This window comes from Tyto alba, unplaced genomic scaffold (genome assembly GCF_018691265.1).
Source record: "Tyto alba isolate M040663 unplaced genomic scaffold, T.alba_DEE_v4.0 Super-Scaffold_33, whole genome shotgun sequence".
NCBI classification, from domain to species: domain Eukaryota; kingdom Metazoa; phylum Chordata; class Aves; order Strigiformes; family Tytonidae; genus Tyto; species Tyto alba.
In genome coordinates this window covers 17,834,784-17,859,495 of record NW_024881308.1, presented here as the reverse complement: position 1 = coordinate 17,859,495, position 24,712 = coordinate 17,834,784, and the positions used below count along the sequence as shown (strand labels likewise).

General features: G+C 55.7%; 1 protein-coding gene across 6 annotated transcripts in view; it reads left to right on the top strand.

The window, feature by feature from the left end:
• CDH22 (cadherin 22) overlaps window positions 1-24,665 on the top strand; it is a 125,338-nt gene extending 100,673 nt beyond the window's left edge. For all 6 annotated transcript variants that reach the window (XM_033001002.2, XM_042801037.1, XM_033001000.2 and 3 more), the window contains 5 exons: window positions 3,486-3,622; window positions 11,541-11,662; window positions 11,970-12,087; window positions 20,867-21,118; window positions 22,567-24,665. In XM_033001002.2, coding sequence (XP_032856893.2) covers window positions 3,486-3,622; window positions 11,541-11,662; window positions 11,970-12,087; window positions 20,867-21,118; window positions 22,567-23,105 — 1,168 coding nt within the window. In that variant the 3' untranslated portion in view covers window positions 23,106-24,665. The remainder of the gene's footprint in view (window positions 1-3,485; window positions 3,623-11,540; window positions 11,663-11,969; window positions 12,088-20,866; window positions 21,119-22,566) is intronic.
• The last annotated feature ends 47 nt before the right edge of the window (window positions 24,666-24,712 follow it).

The window sequence follows — 24,712 nt, the reverse complement described above, 5'->3', positions numbered from 1 at the left end:
TTGCATTCAGGGGGAGAAGTGAAACAAACTGCTTGAGAAATGCATTCACAAGAAAGATGAGCACCAAGAAAGCTGTCTAAATTAAACAGTCACTTGTAACATCCAAACCAACAGGCAGTGCCAGCAGGAAGAGAGGAAAATGGATTACAAGGTCCGCATACCAATCAGAGCTGGGGACTGCAGTTCCAGATACGGAGCAGCAGCCAGCTTTAGGAGGAGTGAGCATATGTCCTATCTCTGGGTATCTGGAGGACCCAGGGATTAATTGCTGCCTCCCAGGTGAGAAGCACCATTTGACATCAGTGAGATGGATGAATATGAAGCTGAACTACCAGAGGTGGAGAGGCTTGTGATGGTCAGCACAGACTTTGGTAGGTAAAGATCATTCATATTGCGAAAAATGATGTAAACTAAGCACAGCAGGTAGTTTCTCATTCTAGCTGCTCTAGCACAGGGTTAGCCAAAAGTTCTTGGAAGGGGAAGTTTGTCATTGTATAGAGCAGTGTGGAGCAGGTTGATCTGCAGCTCTGGGTGGGTTATGGCTGTGGCTTTGTTGGGGCAGATAGACATCCCCAGCTCCAGAGCCTCTGCAGCACTTTGCTCAGATGGAGAGCTACAAACACACCTGGACTGGCCACCTCCAAAATCAGTATGTAGAAGCAGGCTGAGCCCTGCTTTCATGGCCAATGCAGACAATGCTCAGAGCTGTCCCCTTTCCCTGGCACAGTGCTGAGAAGGTGGCAGCTCTGTGTGGTGGTGGTGACAAAGGGATGAGGTTTCTGGTTTTGTCTATGCCCTGCCATAGTGTACAGGCAGTCAGTCCTCAGCAGACAATTCGGAAGTGACAGAAGACAACCTTAGTAGCAAAACAATTAAAAGCCTAAGAAAAGGTTACCAGTGGAATGACACAGAGCGCTCCCCTGCCAGCCTCCTGCCCTCTGGCCATGCAGGCAGCCAGTGTCAGATGTCTCCAGGCTCAGTAATGTCTCCCATCAATAACTGGGTTTTTCTGTGTAGCCATTTTTTGCAGACATCTCTGTTTATGCAGCAATGACACGAGCGTGAACAAAACAGGCATGTGCTTACCTGAGAAACAGGGAAGGCATATGGAGAGTGAAGTACCATCCTGAACTCTTAACAGTATTAAAGAGTGGAATGGAAGACAGGATGTGTTTGAGGTCAGGTGATGTGGGAGAACAGTGGAAGAAGTTATGCAAATGCATCAGTTATGCTATTGGAAAGATATTAGGTGTTACCCTGGTTTCTGTTCCTCCTTCCAGCAGTACGTTGGACCGACGTGTCCAAGTCACAGTGGCCAGACCTCTCATTTCCCTTTGCAGTGAGTGAGCACAAAGTGGATGAGAGGCTGCAGTACATGTTAGCACTGTCACCGTCCCTTCTGGAGCTGGCTACGTGCCTGTAAGAGGCTCTGTTTCCAGCTAGGAGTTGGGACAGAAAATGCAGGATGGCTAGAAAGTCCCTGGCAGTTGGTTCAGAGACGCCTAGGCTTGTATCTGGCTTTGTGTGGTAGATCCCCATCGCCTCTAGATGCAAGGAGGGGGGGAGGAAGCCAGCCACATAGGCACAGTATGTACTAGATTGTGCATGCACACAGATGCAATTTAGATAGTGATTTTTTTGAACATTTTCCCTTAACTAGAAGCAAGTGTCGTTGTATTTTGTGTCTCATCTCCCTGTCTGTCTGAAAGAGAGCTAGGGAACATAGTCTGGTGCTGTATAAGACTTTAAACAGCATAGACCTGCCTTTGAATGTGCCTCCATCAGAGACACAGCTGGAGCTGTCTGGATAGGTGCCCCGCAGGAGGCACGCTCCTCTGCAGCTGGTTCCCCCACCAGGCATGGGGCAGAAAAGCATGGAGGCCATCTGTGTCTGTAGAGTGGTCATCCTTGCATGCAGAAGGTGAGCTGGTGTTCCCTGGCTGAGCCACAGACCACAGCTGGACTGTGCCAGGCGAGATGCAAGCACTTGGGAACGCTGCTCTGCGGCGTGTGGAGCACCTCCTCCATCCTGCACATGCCTCTAGCCCAGAGCCCATCCTACACTGCTCCTCTTGTCTGACGTGGCCTCTCAGTACTGTCCTGTCTTGCCAGCTTTCCAGCTTGCTTTTGTCCCTACATTTGTCTTCCTTCTGTTGTTGGACATGTGACTGAAGGCTTTAATTTATTCACAGCCCTCCTTTTAGTAATTTATCCTTTGTACTCTTTGCTGTGTTGTATTATTTAATTCCGTAAAGCACCCTGGGATGCAGTGTGTATGAAAGATGCTGCACACAATAACATTATGCTCTATTGTTTGTGATTTGTAGGCTTTCTGGATTTATAATTCTGATTGCAGTGGTGATTATTATTTGTGTTATGGCTGTGCTTGAGGGTCTCAGCTGGATCGGGCTTCCCTTCCAGTCCCTTCCCCAAGGAGCACACATCTAAATGTGCCCTGGTTTAACGTGAGCTTTCTTTATTCTGTGTGTAATGTGTGTAATGGTTGAAACTGCAGGACGTGCCACTGGGACTGATTGTGTGGGCTCATGGTGTCATGGCTGAGGCACAGGGCTAAACCCAGATGTGACCCTTCTCATGAGCTGTGGAGTTTTCTTTCAGGAAGAGGTGGAAGTCATGCTTTCCAGAGGTGGCACAGGGAGCAAGTGGGATGTTGATGGGGTGCCCAGGGAGGGGGCTATTTTGGGGCAGCACTGGAGCAACTGAAGGAGGAGGGATTGTGAAGGAGAGCTGCATGTGATAGGTCTCTGCTGAGCAACTGGAGCTCTTCAGTCTGCTCCTGTGAAACTGATTTGCCCAAACTAGGGCAAATCTCAGGGTTGCTGGGGATGATGTGCTGTGTTGATTGCGGGGTTGCTGGCCATTGCCCGCCTCTCTGCTGCCAGGGTTCTTGCTCCAGTTGCACAGGTTCAGGCTGGGTTCAGAGGAGACCTTGCTGTTTGTAACTGCTGAGCTGTGGTTCGGTTATCGGCAGGTCTGGCTCGCAGCCTGCCCCTGCGCTGTCCTCCAGGCCTCTCACTTGGGTGGGTGCTGTGGCATCAGGAGAGAGGGGGGTAGGTAAGGTGGGCTCCTCAAGCAGCGGTGCCCCCCTTTGGTTTGGGTTGCTGTTTTTCCTGAACTCCTGAAGCTCAGAAGCTTCCCAGAGTCATGAGTAGAGTTACAGGCCATATTTCTATATCGCTCTGTCTATCCCGAGCATAAGGTCCCCATCAGAGCAGGTTTTTCCCCTTGTCCACAACCTGTGTTTAGTTCCACTTTATGCACCAAAAGCCACATCTTAATTTTACTTGAGGGGTCTGGGCTTGCATCCTGGAAGAAACATAGCCTTCATGTACCATGCTGCAGCAGAGAAGAAGTGAGAGCAGTGATACAGGGCCTGATGCATTAGATCCCTATCCTCCTGGGGCTGATGGCATGGTTGGGCTTGGCACATCAGCCGTTCAGTTTACCCGTTTGCCTGGTCTCAGGTATGCCATCGACCGCAGCACAGATGCAGAGAGGATCTTTGACATCGATGCCAACACGGGTGCCATCATGACAGGAAAGGCCCTGGACCGGGAGACAGCAGGGTGGCACAACATCACCGTCCTGGCAATGGAAGCAGGTGAGTTGGAGTGCTGTGTGGAGCAGCCTGTGCTGGACTGGAGTGGGACAGAGGGGGAAGTATGGGCGCATTCACTGCACAGGTGACCAAGATCCGAGTGTTAATTAACACTGAAGTGAAAAAAAAAAAAAAAAAAATGCAGCAGCACTGAGTCTGACATCTCCCTAGACAACCTAAAAATACTCTTCCTGACTCGAGCGTTAATAAGGGAGCATGGTCGAATAGTATATTTGATGAACGCTAATCAAATTTGCGTTATCTATGCGCCAGCTCTGCCAGTCATCCCTGTGCAGCTCACTCCTGCATTCACACCTGCTGAGCAGCTCTGGGGGCTCCCAGGGGGTTTGTGTTCATGTTACCTGTATCTCCCCAGTTCAGCCATGTGCTGTGGGTGGCTGCCCCCGCAACTGGAGCCCTGTGGCACAGGCGGCTGCCAGCGCTTGCTTCTGCTGGGGCTCTCGGTGGTTGGGATTTGCAGGCTGTACCTGTACACTGGGTTTGTGGCTCTGGATGCCTCCCATGCCCTTCCTCCTTGGTCTCCTCGCCCTTTGTGTGGCTGCTGGCTTGTCAAGGCACAGTGATGAGTGGACGGGAAGTCCCAGCACTGCAGCGGTGGGAAGAGGCTGCAGGGACAGTGTCCCTGAGCCCCCGTGCTGGGGATGGGGAGCAGCAGTGCTGCCAGGGTTGGTACTGTCAGGTTGCTTTGGCTCTGGCCACACTGCTTGGCCTCACCCTGCAGCCCACCGGGAAGAGTGTTAGGCAGAGGGTGAGGTGAAGCTCTTTTATTCTCTTATGAAATTATCTCCTTTCTGACCCTCTGAGAGCCCTGGTGATGGTCTCTTCCTTCCCTTGTGTCTGTGCAATCCTTTAGCCTGTATTTAGAGTAACTGCCAAATCTGCTCACACCCAGCTGGGAGAGGCAGGAGGGAACAGCTTAGTGGCTCTGCAGGTTTTGTTTATCTTTGCTCCGCGTGATGGGGGTGGCGGAGCCTGGCGTGGATGCTTCCAGCAGAAGTTTGGTTTGTCTTTTATTCTCCACTTAAGAAAGAAAAGAACAAATCTGGGTCCTGCTGCTCAAAGGAGCTCTGAATAAACTCCTCTTGGGGAATGAAAAGAAAATAATAGTAGCAAAGGGCAGGCTTTGCATCCCTGCAGGTGTTCTGCTGTGAGTATGAAGCTGCCTTGGGCATCCTGCTGCCCTCTGCCATGTTTGCACAGTGCCTTGGCTCACGGGCTCTGCATGTCCTCTGTGCGATGGTGGATCTGGCCCTGTGGGCCCCAGGGAGTGCTCGATGTTCCTCCTTTTTCTGAGCATGAAGATGGAGAAGAGGCTTCAATCCCAGGCACCGTGCTGGGAAGCAGAAAGGCATTGCCATATTCTTCAAAGCTTTCCACGTTTTGGATGTGCAGTTTGCCAGGACAGCCTGGGACCTGTTGTGATCTGCCACCCCATGACAGCTGGTACCAGGGAGCTGCTTTGGCTGCAAAGCACCTTCTGACATCTGCAGACATGCACCAAGACCTGTCCGCCTGTGGGCGGGAGCCTTCTCCAGGCTTTGCTCCAAAGGATCTCTCAGGAGTTCTGGTTCTTGTTTCTTTACTTGTTCTTGAGCAGGAAGACGTCGCTCGTGTTTAAGGAGCCAGGTCGAGGACTGACGTGGGGCCCAGAGATCGGTTCCTGCTGTGGGGCCACCCTTCTGTGGCAGCAGCCATCCGCCCCGGCCAGGCAACGGCACAGACCCCGCTGCCCCAGGAGAGAAGGCAGCGGCCCTGGCCAGACCCCCATTGCCCTGGGGGGATGTCTCTGCCTCTGCTGCATGTCCCAAGCCCCTCTCTGTGCTGATGCTTCACGTCTGCCATCCCGGTGCTGTCGTGAGCCCTGCCCGGCAGCGGGCAGTGATGGGCAGGCGTGCCGGCGCTGCCCAGCTGCACCGGAGGGAGGGTACCCCCCGCAGAGCCGTGGCACGTCCTGGGGGCTCTGCACGGAGGCTCTGCCAGCGGTGGCCAGGGAGGAGGGGATCGTGGCATTGCAGCACAACTTGGCATCCAGAGGAGACACGAGGTGACAAGAATCAGAAGGACAGTATTTACACGCAGCGGCTAGGATTTCAGAACAAGTCAGTAAATGCTGTGGCTCCCCTCCAGCAGGGAAGCCTGTCAGGCTGGATTGCTTCAAAAGCCGGGGAGACTCTTCAGCGCTCTGACTTCTCCCGTGGTGAGCTCTGACTCATCCTTTTTAACTGCCCAGACATTCTTCCCAGTGACATTATCCTTAACGTTTTGTAATCATGAAATATTAATGACTGATATTGAATTTAAAGTACAATTTATGTCTGAATCCTCTAGCGGAAAGGGCAGTTGTAAAGGTACAGCCTTCCAAGTGACAGAGGGGTTTTGGAGTGGGGCCATGCAGCAGTTGTCAGGCCGTGCCTGGTGCAGCAGGACCAGCAGCGTGAGCACAGGGCGGCCGGGAGCCTTTGTGCTGGCCCTAGCCCATGGTAGTTGCTGGCACAGCAGTGCCTGGGCGCGGGGCCCTGCCAGCTCCCCTGGCGCGTTTGCTGCGGCTGTGCAGGCTGCAGCTGGCTGCCGCGGGATCTGCCGCACAGACGGGTAGGACATCATCAACTCCAGTGGAGGCAAGTGGTAAAATATTCCTCCTCTTTCCTCAGCGAGATGTAAGCTTTGCAGAAGGAACAGAGAGCAAGCCCACCAGCCATCCTACTGCCCCGGCTGGTGGGACGCCATGCCGGCTTGACCCCCGTGGCGCGGTGCCCGCTCAATTCCCGCAGCTCACAGGCACGCGTCCTGGAGCGTGCTGCACCAAGGGCTTGCCTTCCCTGTCTGCAGGCAGGACTGTCCTGCGAAAGGTTTAACAAACAGCAGCTGATGGGAAGCATTCCGGCAGGCAGCCTGGCTGTGAGGTTTGAGCAGCTCGATACAAGGGCTGGGAGAGCCCTGCCTGGGATCTGGTGCTGCTGCAGCAAAGACCGTGTCCAGGGGTGCACGCCCTACCTTCAGATAACCCAAGAGAGTGTATTTGCGTCTGAGGAGCAGTAAGAAAAGCTGCAAAAGATGCCTGGCTGCACCCGAGGAGCTGGCTGGGCTGCCTGCTGGTGCTGAGAGGAGGGGGTAGCAGGTCTCCCCCCACAGAACAGGCACTCCCCAGCATGAGCTGCCTTGGCTGGCTGGTGACCGGCAGAATATTTGGCCTTGCAGTGTGGCAGCCAGCAGGAAGCATGGGGGCTGTTCAGCAAATCTGGCCTGGGACCAGGCCAAGCGTTTCCAGAGATAAATCTTCATCTTGCTCACAAGCTGTTTACCTTCCTTGGGCTAATATTAGTGATTCTCTTCCTGTTTTCCTCTTTGCTCATGTAAAATGATGAGGCCTTGACTGCTGTGTCCACTGCTGGTAATTGAGATGATAAATCTTCCTGCTGGAGACTGGCTTTAATCAGAGCATTGTGTTTGGATGCGATTTAATGACTCTCATGCTGCTGAGTTTGGGCAGGACTCGGGAGAGGTGAGAGCCATTTATATGTTACTTGGCTTAACTGCTGCTTCCGCTTTGCTCCTCCTCAGCTGGGAGCCACGTTTTCAGCTCCAGCCTCTGATGTAGCTGCCTGTGTCCGATGAGCCATACCCCTGGCATGCCCCTTCTTTGTCCTTGCCATCAGCACTCCACTTTGCAGCCAGGCAGCTGCACTGACATCTACAAAAACACCCTGTGCCTCACAGCCGTGGCATGAGAGCTGGAAAGCAGCTGGCCCGTCCCAGTCTTCTATTCCGCATTTTGTTCTCCCAGTTTGAGATGGTGAGGAATAAATTCCACTCCTGCCTCTTCTGGCTTTCCTACTAATGTAAAAACTTTGAATTCGATATTGTACCAATTTGGTCTTGACACAGAAGAAAGTGGGATGTACACTGTGCCCAACAGTGACCGTGAGCCGTGTTTTCCCCAGGTGCTGCAGCTCCAGACAGCAGCCCACAGTCCTTGGGGCTTTCCTTAAACTGTGCTTCAGACCCTGGGAAGCTGCAGAGCACCCTTCTGCGTGGGATAGCGCTGCGTGGCTGTGTACTGGCAGGAGTGCAATGGTGTGTGTGCTTCAGCAGTGGTTGGATTTGGAGCTTCACATTAGAGGCTTGGGTGCAAAAGTGCAAAGTGCTTTGTTACTGTGAGATTGTGTGAGGGTCTGGAGGTGCAAGGACTGGATCCCAGCACAGCAGTAACCACAGATCCCCTCTTTTCTGGCTGTGGCAGGGGTGGCCAGACATCTTTGCAATCCCTTCCCAGCACTGATCTGCTGCTGCAAAGCTTCCAGCATTTGAGAGCAGTGGTCCAGAGCTGCTCAGCATCAGTCCTGCAGGCTGTCGGCTGTCCAGAACCTGGGGAGAGGGCGAGTCGTTGGCGTTTCGCATCTGAATGTTTGAGACAAGAATACTGTCCTGTTCAGATTGCTTTCATGATTAATTAAATTAAGAAAAACATGCTTTGGGATGTGGCTGAAGATTCAGCCAGAACCTTAGAGTCTCTGCCTCAGTGTGGTGGTGCAGCTGGGCTGTGGCTTCCCCTGCTCCGAAGCCAGGGGGGTGCTGCCCATCGCTGCCCCGAGCAGCTCCCCGGCACGTGGGGTCCGAGCCGTGCTCGCCGCGCGTCCTCCGCTGTGCTGGTCGTGGCATTGAGGGAAGTGCAGAGGTGGCACGCTGGCAGTGACGGGCAGAGCTCTGTCCCCTACCCCACCGGGCTCCAGCAGCTCTGAAATAATTCAGCCCGTGTTGGCAAAGGCAGCTGCCAGGCATCAGCCTGGAGCTCCCGTACTACACTGCTGTGTTCCCAGCATCTCCCCCTTGTTCTATGCATTTTCCATGTCTCTTTCCTCAGTCTTTTCAGATTAATAGCATTCCAACTCCTGAAGGAAATGCAGAAAAACGGCATGTTTAATTTTAATTTAGGAAAGCGTTTAGGTAGCAGCCTAGTTTCCTCGCTGCTGTCAATCAGGTTTTCTCAAGGCTGACATCAATTAGTTTAAAAATATTGAATGTAATTTTGCCTGACACAACATATTGCAGCCACTGCAAAATATAATTTATTTTAGAAGAAGAAATAATTAAACTAATTTGCATGTCAGTCAGCTGAGCTGGAATACTGAGGAGAGATGCTGCAATGGAAGATGACTTTTTTCCTCCCCAGTCGCACTCAGCCTGGCATGTGCAACCCTCCACTCCAGCCCCTGCCCGGGTGCTGCTTGGCAGAGCCCTTCAAGGGCACGTTTCTGCACCTTCCCCCAGCCCTCATCCACCCAGTCTGCTGTTCTTCCTGGCAGTGGCATGTGCCTGCTCAGCCTTCGCTTCCGTGTGCTGGAGCAGGCGTGGGGGTGCGTGTGTGCATTTCTGTGCATCTACAGGAACCACGGGTGAGAGCTTTTGCCCTTGCAGACATGGAGTCTGCATTAGTTAGGCGCATCGTGCCTTTCATCACAGATGTACTCCAACAATCTTAATCACACTTCTGACCATCATAAATTTAGTTTATGCCACATAGTTACAGAAAACATATTTCAGAGATATTTTGGAGATAACTTTTTTCAAATACATCCAACCATTTTTCCTATTTTCCACCCATAAATCCAGGTACTGGCTCAAAGGAAGAGGGAGGTTGATAAAAAAGCATTTGAAGAACCTTCAAATAGATCACGGAACAGGCACAATAAAATGAAGCCAATGTGTGCCTCGCTGGAAGAACAGACAACGATGCAATGGTTGCACTTCTAACCTTGATGTTCCTGGAGACGTCAAATTTTAACCCTGTCACTGAGCCAGGAGTAAGCGTGAGCCTCAGGCTTCAGCAATTTTGGAAGGGGCAAAAGGAGAGCTTTTTTATGACAGGGTGCATTCAGAAAGGACAACCGTGCTTTGAGCTGTGCTCAGGGGAGCAGGGTGTTAGTTATGGCTCTGGCAGAGGGGTCGGCGCGGGTGCTCGGCACTGTGCCATGGTGCATGGATGACTCCACTCGCGTGCACGGCATAAAACACTCCTGGCAGCTGCTGGCTGATGCTGTGGAAGAGGACAGGCCTGTGGTCATGCCCAGCTCTAAATATGCTGATCACATCTCTCCTTCTGAGGCTGCAAGAGGTGATCTTTGAAGGGAAGCTGCCGTGCTCAGTCTCACCCAGGTGTCCCGGCCAGGCTCCACAGAGCCTCTGTGGCACAGGCTGTGCCGAGGGGTCTTGGGGAGAGCTCGGCAGCACTGGGATCGGCTCCTGCTCCCAGCCCGCTCGGGCACCGGCAGAGGAACTGCTCCTCCAGGTCACGGTTAGGAAGGGAAAGAGATGGCATCCTGGGCTCTTCTTCCTTTCTTCTCTTTCCACCTTTCCTCATCTTCCTCTCAGTAGTGCCTCCAGAGCAATGCCAGCTTGCTTCAGAGCCAAGCAGCAGGGACAGTTGTCCATCTTCCTGCAGGTTGAGGAGACAGGGATGTGATGCCATCATCCTCCTTGCAGGAATGGAACTCTTTTTCCTCCTGCTCGGTTGTGACCCCAATGGGCATCAGGCACACCCCTCTGCCTCCCCCTGGCTCCCTTCCCGCCCTGCTGCCGCCCCCTTCCTCTCTTCCCTGAAAGCAATTGCAGTTTATTTCACTGCACCAACACACCTTTTAAAATAACACATAGTTCCAGGCTTTTAGTCACGACTTCTGCCTCCCTCCCCCGAAAACAACCATCTAATCACCAGAGCAGCTGGTCTGGGTGAGAGGGAGTGATAACGCGAGAACAGGGTGAAGGCAGCTCTGGGGAGGGGGCTTAGGTTCCTGGCTAATTATGGAGCAGGGCTAAATCTCCTCTCCCCTGGGTCCTCCCCCACCTGATCTGTGGGGGCTAGCATTAATTTTATAGACAAACAAGCAGCAGAGCTCCTGCCCAAGCGAGGAGAGAAGCATCGGGTCTGTCACAGTTGCAACCTCTGGGTAAAACAAAGGAGATGGAGTATGAGGGAGTTCTCGTTTCTGGAAGCGCATGAGGTGCTTCAGAAAACATTAGGCTCTCCAGAGTGATTTATAATCTTATAGCGAGGGCTCAATGTACCTTTGCGGTGCGTGCGTGGGGTAGAGCAGCACTGCAGCCAATGGAGCTGTAAATGTGATCCCTGCCCCGTGTGCGGAGTGAGCCCAGAGCAGTGCCGGCGGCTCCGTGCGCCCCAAGGGAGGGGAGCGGGCTGGGAGCCCCCCGGGACCGCTGCCTGCACGAGGCACAGGCTGGCGAGTGCGGGGCTGAAGGGCTGCCCGAGATCTTGCTGTGTGACCCCCTGCACCGGCGGGCAGATGGCAAAACCGGTGTGAGTGTGCGTGGCCCGGGTCCCGGGGCAGGAGCATCGCACCTTGACAGGGAGCGTTCAACCCCGGGCCACCCAGGTGCGGTGGGGGTGCACGGGGCAGATTTCATCACTGCCTCGTGCCCTTATTTGATCCCGGCCGCTTCGTGTCCCGGCTCTGCTCACTCACCTCTCAGCCATTGCTGCTACCCCCAGGGTCCGAGGGTCGGGATCCAAGTCAGGGCGTGCTGTTCTTGCATCTGAATTTGCTTGTCCCCTCCTGGCGCTGTCCAGCTGCAAGCACTGATACTGACCCTGATCGTGGGGACGTGCTCAGGGCTGCTCAGCTTTCTGGGGTAGATCAGGCCAACAGCAGCGTTTCGGGAGTCCTTGGTCCGCAACCCAGCGGTTGAGTTTCTGTACTGGAAAACAGGTGTAAGGAGGCCAAGCAACGCTCTGCAGGTGCTGCCGACCCGCAGTCTGTGCAATCCACTGTGCTGGCAGCAGCTCCACGGCCGCGATGGCCTCCGGTCGGACAGGCAAGGAGGGTTTGCTCCCTGGTAGCAGCAGATGGTACTTTCTGCTGAAGCTCCGCTGCTTTTTTTGTTTCAGACAATCACTCACAGGTGTCGAGATCTTCTCTCCGTATCCGTATCCTGGATGTGAACGACAACCCACCTGAGCTCGCCACCCCTTATGAAGCTGCTGTGTGTGAGGATGCCAAGCCAGGCCAGGTAGCGGGTGTCCACCAGCCCCTCTCCTGGGTCTCCCCCAGTGCCTGCAGAGGCCTCGTGCTGCGAGCAGCGCTCTGGACCAGTGCCAGCCTGCCCGCCCTTCCCCTCCTGCCAGAACGTCTTCCCATGCAGCTGCTGTCACACTGGGAGCCCCTTTGCTGATGTCCTACAGATAAGCCTGTCTGCAGGGGCAAAGGTTCATCCCCCGCTGTGGCAGAAGCTCGTGGTGCTCTGATGGGCTGGACCCCCCAAGAGGGGCCCGTGGGGAGGGGCAGCACTGATTCTCACCTCTGCTTTCTCCCCACAGCTGATCCAGACAATAAGCGTTGTGGACCGTGATGAGCCCCAGAGTGGCCATCGTTTCTACTTCACACTGGCACCTGAAGCCACCAACAACCACCATTTTTCTCTGCTGGATATTAAGGGTAAGTCCTGCTGCACCCTTCCCAGTCCTGCAGCCTCTGGGCTGGCCATGGGAGGGAGATGGGGCTGTGGGTCCATCTGTGCCGAATGGAGCTCAGGGTGCTTTGAGCGCTCTGCAAAGGCTTCTTGCCAACCTGAAATGGTGGGACTGGTCAGCCAGCAGCTTGCGTTCCCTCAGGGAGGCTCTGTCAGCTTTGTGCTCTGCTGCAGACAGGTCTAAATCTCTTCTTGTGCTGTCTGGTTAGCCTTCAGTGTTTTCGGGGCTCTTGGTCCCTTTCTTGATGTGAAACCTCCAACCTGCCTGCAGGCAAGGAGATGATGTGGATTTACAGATAAACACGCTCATGTTTTGTGCGTTATGATTTATCCCTCTCCAAGGTAATCCTGGAGTGTGGGTCATCCCGGGGCTGCCGTGCAGGTGGGCAGGCCCTGTGCCCCCGACAAACGGGAGCAGCTCGGGAGTCCTGGGAGGCAGCAGGGCTGTGCAGCGGCCCTCGGCCGTTGCGGGCTACCTGGGATGTGGCCAGCGGAGCTGGATTCCCCGAAGGGTGGTGGCTCAGGAGCACGGTTCCTCTGCATCCCCTGAGGCTCATCCTGCCCTTTGGGAAACACGGCCGGGCAGGGCCCATCTGTTGCTCTGGGAAGCTCTGGGGTTCTCGGCACGTCTGGGCTGAGCAGCTCCCCATGACTCGATCCCCACCTGCTGCTGTAGCCGATGAGGTGTGATGCAGGTTTTGCTGGCTGAGCCCTGGCTGCTGTTTGGCTTTGCCGACTGCAAGGTTAGGCTGCGTTTGTGTGGACAATAACAATACAGAAAGGTAGTTATCGGGCTGCTTTCTGGTTTGGGCTGGTATTCTGGGTGAACTTAGGTACCGATTGCAACGATAGGTACAGCAGTGACTCTTGCAGATACTGGAATCTTCTCCAGCCACACGTGCACTTACTTATCAAAGGGCCCAGCTCAGATGGAAGCCAGTGGATCACATTAAAATGCTTCTTTGGTTTTTTTTTTTTTTTTTAAACCATGTTTTTCTCTGTTTTTCACAGCTTCCTCTGTCAAGGGTCTGATTGAGTTAGTTCTGAGCTTATCAGAGGAGCCTTCTGCTGATGTAAGATCCTTCTTGCTCAGTTTGGTTCAGCATTATTAGGGATAGTCAAAATGGAACTTGCAGCAAAAGGCTTCAGACATAATTGTAGGAGGATTGATACAGTCCTTTACGTCCTAAAAAGTGCAGCTGTCCCCAACCGAAGTGCTTCCCCCTGCACTCACGGGGCAGCTGTTCACAAGACCTTTGCTTCTTACCATGTAAGCGGGCTTTAATCCTCTGCAAGACTTTGTCCCGCACCCAGCAATTAATTTCCTTCACTTTCTCTGGAAGACCTTATGAAAATGTGCCCCAGTGCGCTGAGTTACACCCCAGTGCCCAGCCCCCCCCAGCCCCCTCCGAGGGGCCGGGGCTGCGCTCCCAGCTCTGAGCCGGGACGTTGGCTGTGTCTGGGCTGCGGCCCCAGAGCCGTCGCTGCTGCTCGGCCTGTCTGGGGGGAGGGACCCGGCCAGGGGTGGCTGGAGCTCAGCGGGGGCAGCGGTGCTGCCCCCCGTTTGTGCAGGTGGGGGTCACCAGCAGCGACCCAAGAGCTGGCACTGCAGGAGGGTTGGGACACAGGCTCGTGCACCGCCGTCTCCTCCAGAGCGGCTGCTCTCTTGAGTGGGACGAGGCTCTCGTTGCACAGGGTAATCCTCCGTGCTAAATGATCCCACAAACTTTGCATGTGGTGCAACACTGCATAAAATGAGTAAAAGCTGGCATCACCTCCCGCCTTCTGCTCTCAGGAAAACAAATGCTGTTGCTGCAGGGTTATTCCCAGGGTGTTTGGAGACCCTCCCGATTGCCAAGCAATGCTGTCTTCCACAGCAAGAGGAGGTGGCTGCCTGTGCAGATGGAGGCACCCCTCATTTCTAACGTGTGTGTGTTTTAGTGCCATCTCCCTTCCTCTGATCTCTCCCACCTTCCCCCCTTTCTCCAGTCTATTGAGCGCTCTGGGTGCGCTCACCTTCGCCCCTTGCTCTCATGAGTTCCCTTGCTGCATCCTTCTTTGTCCCCCTCCTTGCCTCACTCTAGTGTGTTCACCCCTCTTGCACTTGTCTCTACTCCTCCATATAAATTTCAGTGGTGACAAACTGCTACCACCAGCCCATCTGTTTCTTTGTACAAATTTGTAGCCAGTTTTGAAACGTGATTTATAAATATTGCTTTTGCAGCCAAGGAGTGACACTGATGGATGTCAGCACAGATGGATTCGCTAAGCTCTTAAATCCTCCTCTCTTTTGCTTTGCCCCTACTTCCCTCGGCTCCTGCAAGGCAGGAGAAAGCCACCTCGGGAGGGTGACTTGTCCTCAGCACGGCTGGGACGAGCGTCGGCTGGGGAATGCTCCCGTTACAGTCCATCGGGCCGGGCAAGAGCTCCGGCCGCGGCAGGGCTGGTAGGTGGGGAGCCCGGGCGGCTGCAGCCGGCGGCGAGCTGCTGCCGAGGGCCCGAGGGGGCTGTGGCACACAGGGGCTCCTAGTGGGCTGCTGGGGGGCGCGGGGGCAGCCGCTCGCGCAGGCACCTCGCCGGCGAAGCTGAGCCCGCCGGAGGCTGGGGAGGGAGCGGGAGCCATGGGAGGGCGAAGTGCAGAGCCCGGACACAGAGGCAGGAGCAGGGCCGAGCCGGGGAGCGCAGGAGAGGACGCCGAGCACTGCCCGGGCTCTTCCAGCGCTCCTCGTGGGCTGCGTGGAGGGAGCCTGCGAGGGCTTCAGGGAAAGCCCGGCGAGATTGACGGGACAGCGTCCATCAGAGGAAGAGCCTGTGGAGCTAGCTCCACTCTGCTAGTAAGTGGGCATATGGCCGTGGTCACAGGGCAGGTCTGGTACCGCCACGGTAGTCACGACACCACGTCTTGCGCAGACGCTGCTGGGTCAGGCCCGGCAGCAGGCAGAGCTGCAGGGAGCGGGGCTGGCCCCGCGGGGTGCCCGCGGTGAGCACCTACGGCCCCGCGCGCCGGCCCCCGCAGCACGCAGAGCTGCTCGCCCTGGTGCTCCGGGTCAGAGATACGGGAGCAAAAGGTGACCCTGCAGGAGACTCCGTTAGCTGAATTACAGTGGGTTTGCAGGAGCTAGGCTTTTGGAAACAGTGCCATTTCCTAGTGGTGTCTCTCTTCCCTTGCTTTTGCTCTGTCCAAGGGAGTGCTCGAGCACTTCCTAATTCTTCAGACAAGGAATAAATGTCATGTGTGGTAACAACAGCTGTGATCCAGAAGGAAGATGCCCAGCGAATGAAGTGCCTAAAGGAAGAGGTAGACTTGGAAAAGCTGTCCCCACCCGGGTCCAATTGGTGCCATTCCAAAGGCATTCACCATCCTCTGCCTCCTAACTTGCCTTTTGCTGGGTCTTTCTGGCCTGAGAAAATTGATTACAGAATGATCAAAGGCAATTAAAGCCTGAATTCATGTTCTCCAAGAAATGCTAATTGTGTTGGAAGGGATGTTAGAAAGCTTCTGAGCCCAGCAACCTGGAAGGGGTGCTACATAATATGGAGTGACACATGGAGCTGCTGACTCCAGAGCTCAAGGGCTAAGCAAGCAGATGTCTGAACTCTCTGCAGGTCTCATTAAGAGCATGTAATGGGTGATAGAAGATCTGAAAATCAGAACAATCAAAAGCAAAATGTTAGGATTCGACAATTGCCTCAGGATAGAGGAAGCCTACCCCAGCCCCGCAGGGATGCTGTTCTCAGCACGAGCTGCACAGAGGGTGATCTGACGGCGGGGTTGCAAAACAGCATTGAATCTCCATGGGGGCTGAGCAAAAGGCAAATGAAGCGCAGTGGTGCTGTGGCCCAGCACCCAGAGAACTTGGGAGAGGGAAGAGGCAAAAGGGAAAAATGGGTGACTTCTCCCAGCAGCTGCACCTGCCTGGGGCTGGAGCCGGGGGTCTGCTCCTTGGGGAAGCTCCAGCAGCAGCGTGGCTGCGGGCCCGGCCGGGAGCCCCGTGTGCGCCCCAGAGCCGGCGTGCCGGGGCACCCGGGCTGCAGAGCGGCTGCTGGGGAAGGGGCAGGCAGATGCTGGTGGGGCCCTGGGAGTGTGGGAGACAGCAGGGATATCAGAATCCAAACTGGAGGTAGCTTGCTTCCTCGCTCCCTTCTGCTCTCCTAAGCACTGTTCAAGACTCAGTTATGAGAAGGATTTATTATTTCTGTCTTTGAAGTTGACAAAAGCCTCTTTGGAGAAGGAGCCTGAGAGACAATTATTTTATTATTCCTAGTGATGTTATGCTACCACCAGAGTATATTGCGTTCCTAAACTTCCCTCTTATGGCAGCATTGGTGGGTCCCTGTGCACCCAACTCACGTTAGTTTCTGCCTTGTCTGGTGACTTGCTCCTCAAGCAGGCAGAGAAGCCGTCTCCTGTCTGTCGCACAAGGTGATGTGATGCAAAGCAGGATAACATCGCTGTGTGGCCGGGGAGGGGGTGGCATAGGAAACCTGCAGAGAAAATGTCAGTTTGTGTAGCAAGGCAGCAATGATAGTAAATGGTTTGGCTTGGGGCTTCTGAGAACACATGGTGTGACCGTAGCACAAAGTACAACCTCGCGAGGACTGGGTAGGAAAACTTAAGTGTGGAGATCCAAACTTGTCTGTGCAGGAAAGCTGTGGATTAAAGTCTGCATAAGTTTCTGTACCACCTCCTAGGAAACACCGCTTCTCAACTTCATGACCCCAAAAATGGACTTAGCAGAAAGCTGCTAAAGAGGAAGAGATACGAGAGGCTGCAGGGCCAAGCCTGCCTGGCTTTTCTTTGCAACGACTCCGGCTGTGCCGATACAAACAAATCTACACCAAGACACAGATCCTGAAGCAACTGCCTTGGGTCAGCTGCATGTAAAGGAACAACTGTACCAAGAGCAATTACATTGTTTTGTAGAAGGTTGCTTTAGATGCTTTTTCTGGGATACATTTTTCCAGATCTGGGAAAAATTTTCTTCATGTCTATGGTCAAACAGACTACACTGCACGGCAGCAGCACTGCTTTTTCTGCAGTATCTCAGAAGGGAACACAGAAGAAGTTTGCAAGTAACAGGGGTGTAAACAGCTGTCCCAGTGCCTGGAGGGGGCTGGTCTCTGCCAGACTGGGGTCTGGCTGTCCAGCCTTGGTGAGCAATGTCACAGCTGTAGATGTGAAATTTCTGTGGCTCCGCCTCCTGTAGGAAGTGCTCGTGTCACCCTGTTCAAGAGAGAAAATGTAGCTTCATGATGTTTGAAATAGTGTTTTGTAGTTGTGATTTTTGTCTCTCCCTAGCACTGAGTTTTGGGTTAGAGGGCAAGACCTCAGCCCCTTCCTGAGCTGAGGTTTCTCAGAGCAGACTTTATTTAAGTACTGGCTGCTTTATTTTGACGTTGTGGGTCCAGCAGTGAAAATATTTCTCCTTCCCGAACTTGGAGGTGTGAAGGGGCTCAGCAGTGCAATGCACTGTCTGAGCAGTCTCAGCTGAGCTGAGGTTAGTGACTGCCTCTCTGTGACTTGCACATGTACTTCGCCTTGATCTCTAGAGACTATTTCTAAAAATACAGGGTGCCTCGTGGCAAGTGCCTAACAGGAGCCGGAGCTGGCTGTAAACAGGGAGTCACCAGTTTTCTGCTGCATTTCCAGAGAGGTGAGGAGCTGGTGCCATGTCTGCATTTACTCAGGGCTAAAGGGATGCTCGGCTGGGAGAGCTCCCAAGCACAACAGTTCATTGGACCTGGGTCAGGGATGGACTGGGCAGCATGTGGAGGTCCAGGAATGTGTGCATGGGCATCCTCTGAGCCAGGATCCAACCACGAGCTGAAGCTGGTTGCTTGGCTGGTGCAGTGGTGCCAATGCAAGTGACCTTCCTGGGCCGAAGGCCAGAGCCCTGCTCGCTCACAGCAAGCTGGTCTGTCCCGTTTGTCCTGTGGCTTCATCTCCACAGGATCCAGATGCCCGAGGCTTATGTTTAGCTGGGCTAGCTATGAGTTAGTCCTGGCCTCTTGCTGAGATGGTGCCATTAATGTTATTTATATTTCCCCGCTATGCTACAGCAAGCTGAGGAAGCAGCACCAAATGAGATCTTGTTACCCTTGTGCAAATGATTAGCATAACAATAATTTTTTTTCCTAGCTCATCCTTGGTAGGCAACAGGCACCTTCTCAGCAGACTCCGCTGCCACACTTGCTTCAGCCTCCCTGCCGCTCAGGGGGCTGGGGCTTCCCTGCTCCTCCTGACAGCTCTGCCCAGTTGCCTCTGTGCTGGTGCCACGTGCTGCCCCAGGAGTCTCAGCTGCGGTGGCATGTGTCCTGCAGGACCAGGTGGTTGCCCAGGCAGAGGTCCCATGCTCCCTGCCTCGTGAACAGGAAAGCCAGACAATGTCTGTGGTGCAGAAAGATCGTGCTCTCCGCTGTGGTCAGTCCCCTCCGCAGGCTGGTGACACTGCAGCACTTGGATCACATCTGATTCGGAGTATGGGTCGGTGCTGGGCACCGCAGCCTTGCGGGTGGAGTGCTGACATTTCATTCAGTACCTCCCTTTCTGAGGTTAACTGTCCACATCGACTCGTACAAGCATTTGCCTTATTGCTGTCTCCTGCTCTGTGCTCCTGAGGATGTTGCCTGCCTGAAGTCTGCTGCCGCAAGCAGGGATGAGTGAGGTTACCTGGAAAACTCCTTTAATGGATAAAAGATGCTACATCCAAAGGAAGAGGGTTTTTTTTCTAGCGACCTGCAGCACAGTTCTATGTGCGTGAACAAGATCTGGTTTTGAATATCACCCTTGGGGCATTCAGTGCAGCCTCCAAATGTTGCTGGCGTGGTCTTCTCTCTGGTGTCCTTGTCTTTCCCGTGTCGAGCTCTTCAAGGCAGACCCGTGCTCTCAGGTGAACTGGAAGAGATTACTTTCTCCCCTACTCCTTTACCCAGCTCTCCCCAGCTAGGGTACCAAAGGCTCGGCTCTCTCCAGCAGTATGGCTGTATTCTGGCCATACAGAAACCTCTGGTGGGCTGAGTCCAGAAACCTGATGATCAGGAGCAGCAGTTTGGTATCAGGAGCAGCACCATGGCAGCTGAGCGCTGTTCTGGGCACAATCCCGTGCACTGCTGCCTCCCCTCTAGGCACAGACAGGCCGTCTTCCTCGCTCTTGCTGCACCAAGCCGTGCTTAGCTCCATCCCATGCTGAGCGGCTTCGCCTGCGCACACATGTCAGCACGGGGGGTACAGATTGCCCCAGCTCCTCCTCTTCCAGGCTGTCCCGAAGCAGAGGCCAGCCTTGCCCCTGCGTGGCCTTTGCTGCGGTGGTTGCAGCAGTCCCGTGGGCAGGTCGTCTGTGCCTCTTGCGCTGGCAGAACTGGGCGAGGAGGGCTCAGCACTGGGATCCTGCCAGGTTCTGCCCAAGCTGTGCTGCCCCCAGCCCTGAGCAGTTGGGTGGGTGATGGGCTCAGCGCTCTGCCCCGGCTGCTGCACGGCACCTCTGGGGTCTGCCCCACTTCCCATCTGGCTGGCGGATCTTCCCTGTCCCGCGGCTCAGCGTGTGCCTGCCCTGCTGCTCTGCTCTTGGCTCACCTCCTGTCCCCGCCGTGCCCCGTGTGCTCCCATGCAGCACCCGATCCATACGGCAATTTCCGTGATGGCAGGCAGCCCAAGAACCAGAATTAGAATAGATGACTTTTCCAATCGAAGAGCTGATTGATACAGAAAGGGGCCAGTCCACCATAAATCAGGTGCAATGAGGAGAGAGTCTGTAGACAGCAGCACCTTGCTGTGAGCGGGTCAATCTGCGTTTTATTAGATAAAGACTGCAGACAGTCGGCAGTGACTTCTGACATCTGGCCACAATGGTTCAGCTACTGTTCAATCCCTTCCTGCCCACTCTGCTGCTGGCTGGCAAGGCGTAGCACACACGAGCGGGGAGCTGAGCTGATTTGCAGTCCCTGTTCCTACCCTCCCTGCTCCGGGTTGTCTGGGTGCAGCTGCTGCTTGGGTTCATCTCTGGCACTGGGGTCCTGGAGGGGCCCATGAAGTGGCTGTGTTGATGGGATTGTAACGGTTTATGCTGTGCCAGCTGAGCCCCTGAAACAGAGAGTTGGAGCAGATGGGGAGAAGGACGGCTGGCTCAGCTTGGAGGCTTGCAAGGAGCTCTGCCTCCTCTTTCAGAAGCTACAGAGCATCCTAGGGTTATTCGACCCTCTGGCTGAGGCAGGACCTTTCACGCGCAGCTCTCGGGTTTGGAAGCAGTAACTGCTCTTGCAGGCTCAGTGCCACCTGCAGACACCCGTCCGCTCTGGTCTCCGTGTCAGCAACTGATTTGCATCCTGATTCCTGCTCAGTGCCACTCTCAGAGGGTCTTCTGGAAGGTTTTTTCCTTCTCTCTGCTCCGACTGCTTTGTTTGTCAGCATGGCTCAGACACCTGCATGCTGCTGCTCTCATGTTGGGTTCCCTGTGCCCTGGGCGCCGCTGGTGGGTGAAATGCCAGGCTGGCCCCGAGGTGCCCGGAGAAGGGGCATGTGCTGGAGCAGAGCTGGCCACCTCCTCAGGCTGCTGAGGGGCTGCGGTGCAGCGGAGCCACGAGCTGGCTCCCTGCTCCCCTGTGATGGAGAGGAGGGAGGACCCGTCCCGTCTTTGGGTGGTTGCTGGAGTTGGCACACAAACAACCACTGTTCATCTTGAGCGTGGAGGAATCCTGCTGGCCGTGCTATGGGAGTGACTTTGCTGTGGGTTTGCTTGTTCCCTGCAGACAACACGGCTGCGGTGCACACGCAGAGAATGGGCTTCAATCGCCAGGAGCAGGATGTGTACTTGCTCCCGATTTTGGTGGTGGACAGCGGCCCCCCAGCCCTCAGCAGCACCGGGACTCTGACCATCCGCATCTGTGGCTGTGACAGCAACGGGGCCATCCAGTCCTGCAACAGCACAGCCTACGTCGTGTCAGCTACGCTAAGCCCCGGCGCCCTCATCGCGCTGCTGGTGTGCATCCTCATTCTGGTTGGTGAGTGCCCGTCTGTCCCCCGGCCTCCTCCTGTCCTGTCCCGTCTCCTCTCTATCCAGCATCACACAAACGAGCTCAGGCAATTGCTGCGGGCACGGTGCAGGCTCCTCTGGCACCCCTCTCCTTGCTGGTAGCTGCAGCGTGGGGGCAGGAAGCTCAGCCCCTGCCAGCGAGGCACCACCGAGGAAGCTCCCACGCTTGCCCCAGCTCCCACGCGCTGGGCTCAGCAGGGCAGCCAGTGCAGGTCTCCCTGCGTGGAGACAGGCGTGCTGCAGACCGGTGGAGGCCGGAGAGCTGCTGGCTTGCTCCCCGCCTGGATGGGCGGGAGCCGAGAGCTGCTGCTGTGCCCACAGCAGGCATCTCGCTGCAGATGGGGCGTGTGTGCATCCCAGCGTGGTGGCCAGCGGAGGCAGGCGTGGGGTGCACGGCTGTGCGCTTACCTCAGGCGTGGAGCACGTGGTTGTGCCCTTGCCTTGGAGCGCTGGGAGGGTCAGCATCCAAGCGTGCGTGAGCACGTGGGCAGGACACAGGGCTGGGGCGCACGCAAAGCAGGGCATTTCCCAGGTCAGGACCTGCACCCCGGGAATGCTGCTGGCTGCCGCTGACACCCTGGCACAAGTTTGTGATGGGCTGCCACAGCACAGCGAGAAGGTGCAGGGGAAGCGTGGGCTCGTGTACACACGGGAGGGGGCTCTGAGAGCGGGGTGCTGAGGTGCCCTCAGGTTTAGCCTAGGGCAGCTGATGGACGCTGCTGCTGAACGCTGGCTCACAGCTGGCTCCCGAGGGCTGTCTGGACATCTGCGGAAGCCAGCGCCTTCTTCAGTGAAGTCTCCTCTCCTTGGCACACCTCTGCTCCCCGTCTCCTGCTGTGTCTCCGTTTAGAAAACCCTTTCCCACAGGGTGCACTTTACACTGGTTTCATTTTCCAACGCAGCGCAAACAAATTTCTGCCTAATTGCCCAAATGAATAAAGTGCACATCGGTGCTTTAAAGGTGATGGGATGAATGGATGATGATCCAGGACACAGCTGCAGCTCGTTGCTCAGGCTCTGTGCCATCTGCTCCACATTCACCCTCCCAACATTTGGCTGCTGCTGTGATTTATGCACCCCGCTTTTCCTACTCATCTTCTGCAGAATCCATCCGTTTGTCTGTCCAGCCGTGCATTCATCCATCTGTCCCTCCTGTCTCAGCGGTCGCGGTGCTTGGGAAAGGAAATTCCTGGTCTGCACTGGAGCCCGGGCAAACCGCTCTCCAAGCCAGTGACACAGCGCAGCTGGTACCTGATGAGCCTGGCCCACCGGCGGTCTGGGCTGCAGGGCTCCCCGTGCCAAAGGGTGCTGTGCCTCTGCGCCCTGCCGCCAGGCACGGGCTGTCCTCGGCCCCACGGGAGCGAGCGTGGCTTGCACAAGCTCCTGCACCCATCTGACCGTCTCTTCCTTTCCCAGTGCTGGTCCTTCTGATCCTCACGCTGAAGAGACACCACAAAAGCCACCTGACATCCGAGGATGATGAGGACATGAGGGACAATGTCATCAAATACAATGACGAAGGGGGTGGCGAGCAGGACACAGAGGCCTATGACATGTCAGCCCTGCGCAGTCTCTATGACTTCAGTGAAATCAAAGGTGGCGACGGGGGTGGGGGGCCGGGAGAGGGGGGCCTGAGTGGAAACCCAGCCTCAGAGCTCCATGCCCTCCCACAGTGGGTGCAGAGCCCAGACCTGGACTTCTCCGTGTTCAGAGACTACATCTGCAGGAAGGTGGAGCAGGCGGACAAGGACCTCTCCGTGCCGCCCTACGACTCGTTCCAGACCTACGCCTTCGAGGGCTCGGACTCCCCCGTGCCCTCCCTGAGCTCCATCAACACCTGGTCCAGCGGCTCCGAGCAGGACTTCTCCTACCTGGGGGGCTGGGGGCCGCGTTTCCGGCAGCTGGCAGCGCTGTACGCTGGGCGCAGGGGCGAGGAGGACGGCGAGGAGTCCTAGCTGTCCCGCCGACCCCCCGCGAGGCCCCCGGCACCCCCTGGACCAGGGCTCCGCGCTGCGAGGTGCCGCGCGGGCACAGCGCGCGCCCACGGCCGGGCTCAGCTGCTGCCAGAGCGGGGCTGCGCCGTGGGGCCGGGCAGCGCCGGGCGACGTGCCCCCCATCAGCTGCCTCCTGTCCGGGTGCCTCTGCACTGCCTGGCGAGGCTGGAGCCACTGCGGCCACCACCATCTCCTTAATTCCAGTCTCCATTAGAGCACTACGCATTAATTTAAGAAAGAGAAAATCCAATTCAAAGAGTTTGGAGGGGGTTTCTCCCCCACAAATTATCATTTAAATAGATCTGTTCAGTGAGCCCAGTTCAGGAGAGGAAGAGCAAACCGGGAGCCTTTTGTTGTCTAAATTGTTTTTGTCACTTGAGTCAGAGCATTTGAAGTGCTTTGATTTCTTTAAGAGCTTTCCTTGCAGAGGGAAACAAGCTTTTAACTTCTGTTCAGCTTTTCTCCCCTTATGTTCACTCGCTGTTTGGAGTCCTCCTCCTCTCTGGGCATGGGCTGCTCGGCAGTGCCCGGCTGCTGGCGCAGCATCAGAGGGAGCGTGCCGCGCCGGGGATGTGTGTGCTGGGTGCGGGCTCCAAGGTCACATCCTGCATGGAGCGACTGCTGCGCTAGAGTTCACTTCAAAACACGCTTTGCCTCTAAGCTGCAACTGCTTTGCCTCTCGGTTCTCAGACCTTTCTTGTGGTTATCAAAGATGCTTGTGATTTGAAGGGGCTCTCTCCCTCCTGGCACGGCAGCTGTTGTCTGCGAGGTCCTGAAGTGCCACAGCCCCAGTGACAGATGGAGACATCCCGCCCGCCGCTGGGGCACGGTGGCCGGAGCCGCAGAGCAGCCGTGGTGCTGGGGAGTGCCATCGGAGCATCGCGGAGCCGGCTGCGCCCAGGTCTGCAGGGCTCCCAGCCAAGCGCTAGCTTCCTACCAAATGGCGTGGGCTGCACAGGGCAGGAGGCAGGACGTCGGTGCCCCCCGGCCGTCGGTGGGGGGAGAGCTGCGTCCTGGCTAGAGGACCATGCTGTAGGGTGCAAGAGAACCCCAGCCCTCTGGTTTGGAGGGATGATTCCTGCTAACACCCAGCTGACAGTAAAGCATCACCACTGGTGACAGGAAAGCCATCTCCAAGACATGTGCATAAGGCCAGATCCGGCCGGTGCTGCTGTGCGGTCGAGCTGGTTGCTGCAGGCTGGGCAGCGGGTCTGTGACACCTCGGGGTACCCAGGTTGTCCCCACCCCGGCACAGTGCCCTGCAAGAAACCAGCATGAGCTCCCACAGTGGGGTCGCCTTTGCATGAGATCTCTGGATTCAGGGGGCAGGTCGGGAGGAGGCTGGCGGGATGTGCCATTGCTCCTTGGGCTGCAGATGATGCTGGAGGAAAGCGCTCGGTGCCCTGCACCTTTCCAGCCTGCTGACTTCCCCAGGGGTGAATTAAGCAGCATGTTGAGCAATGCCCTCCGGCAGCTTTTCGGGCTGTGATGGCTAGTGCAACTCCTTATCTGTTCAGGTTGGAAAAAAAATCAATTATATCATTGATAGGTAACTGATTAGGTCTCCT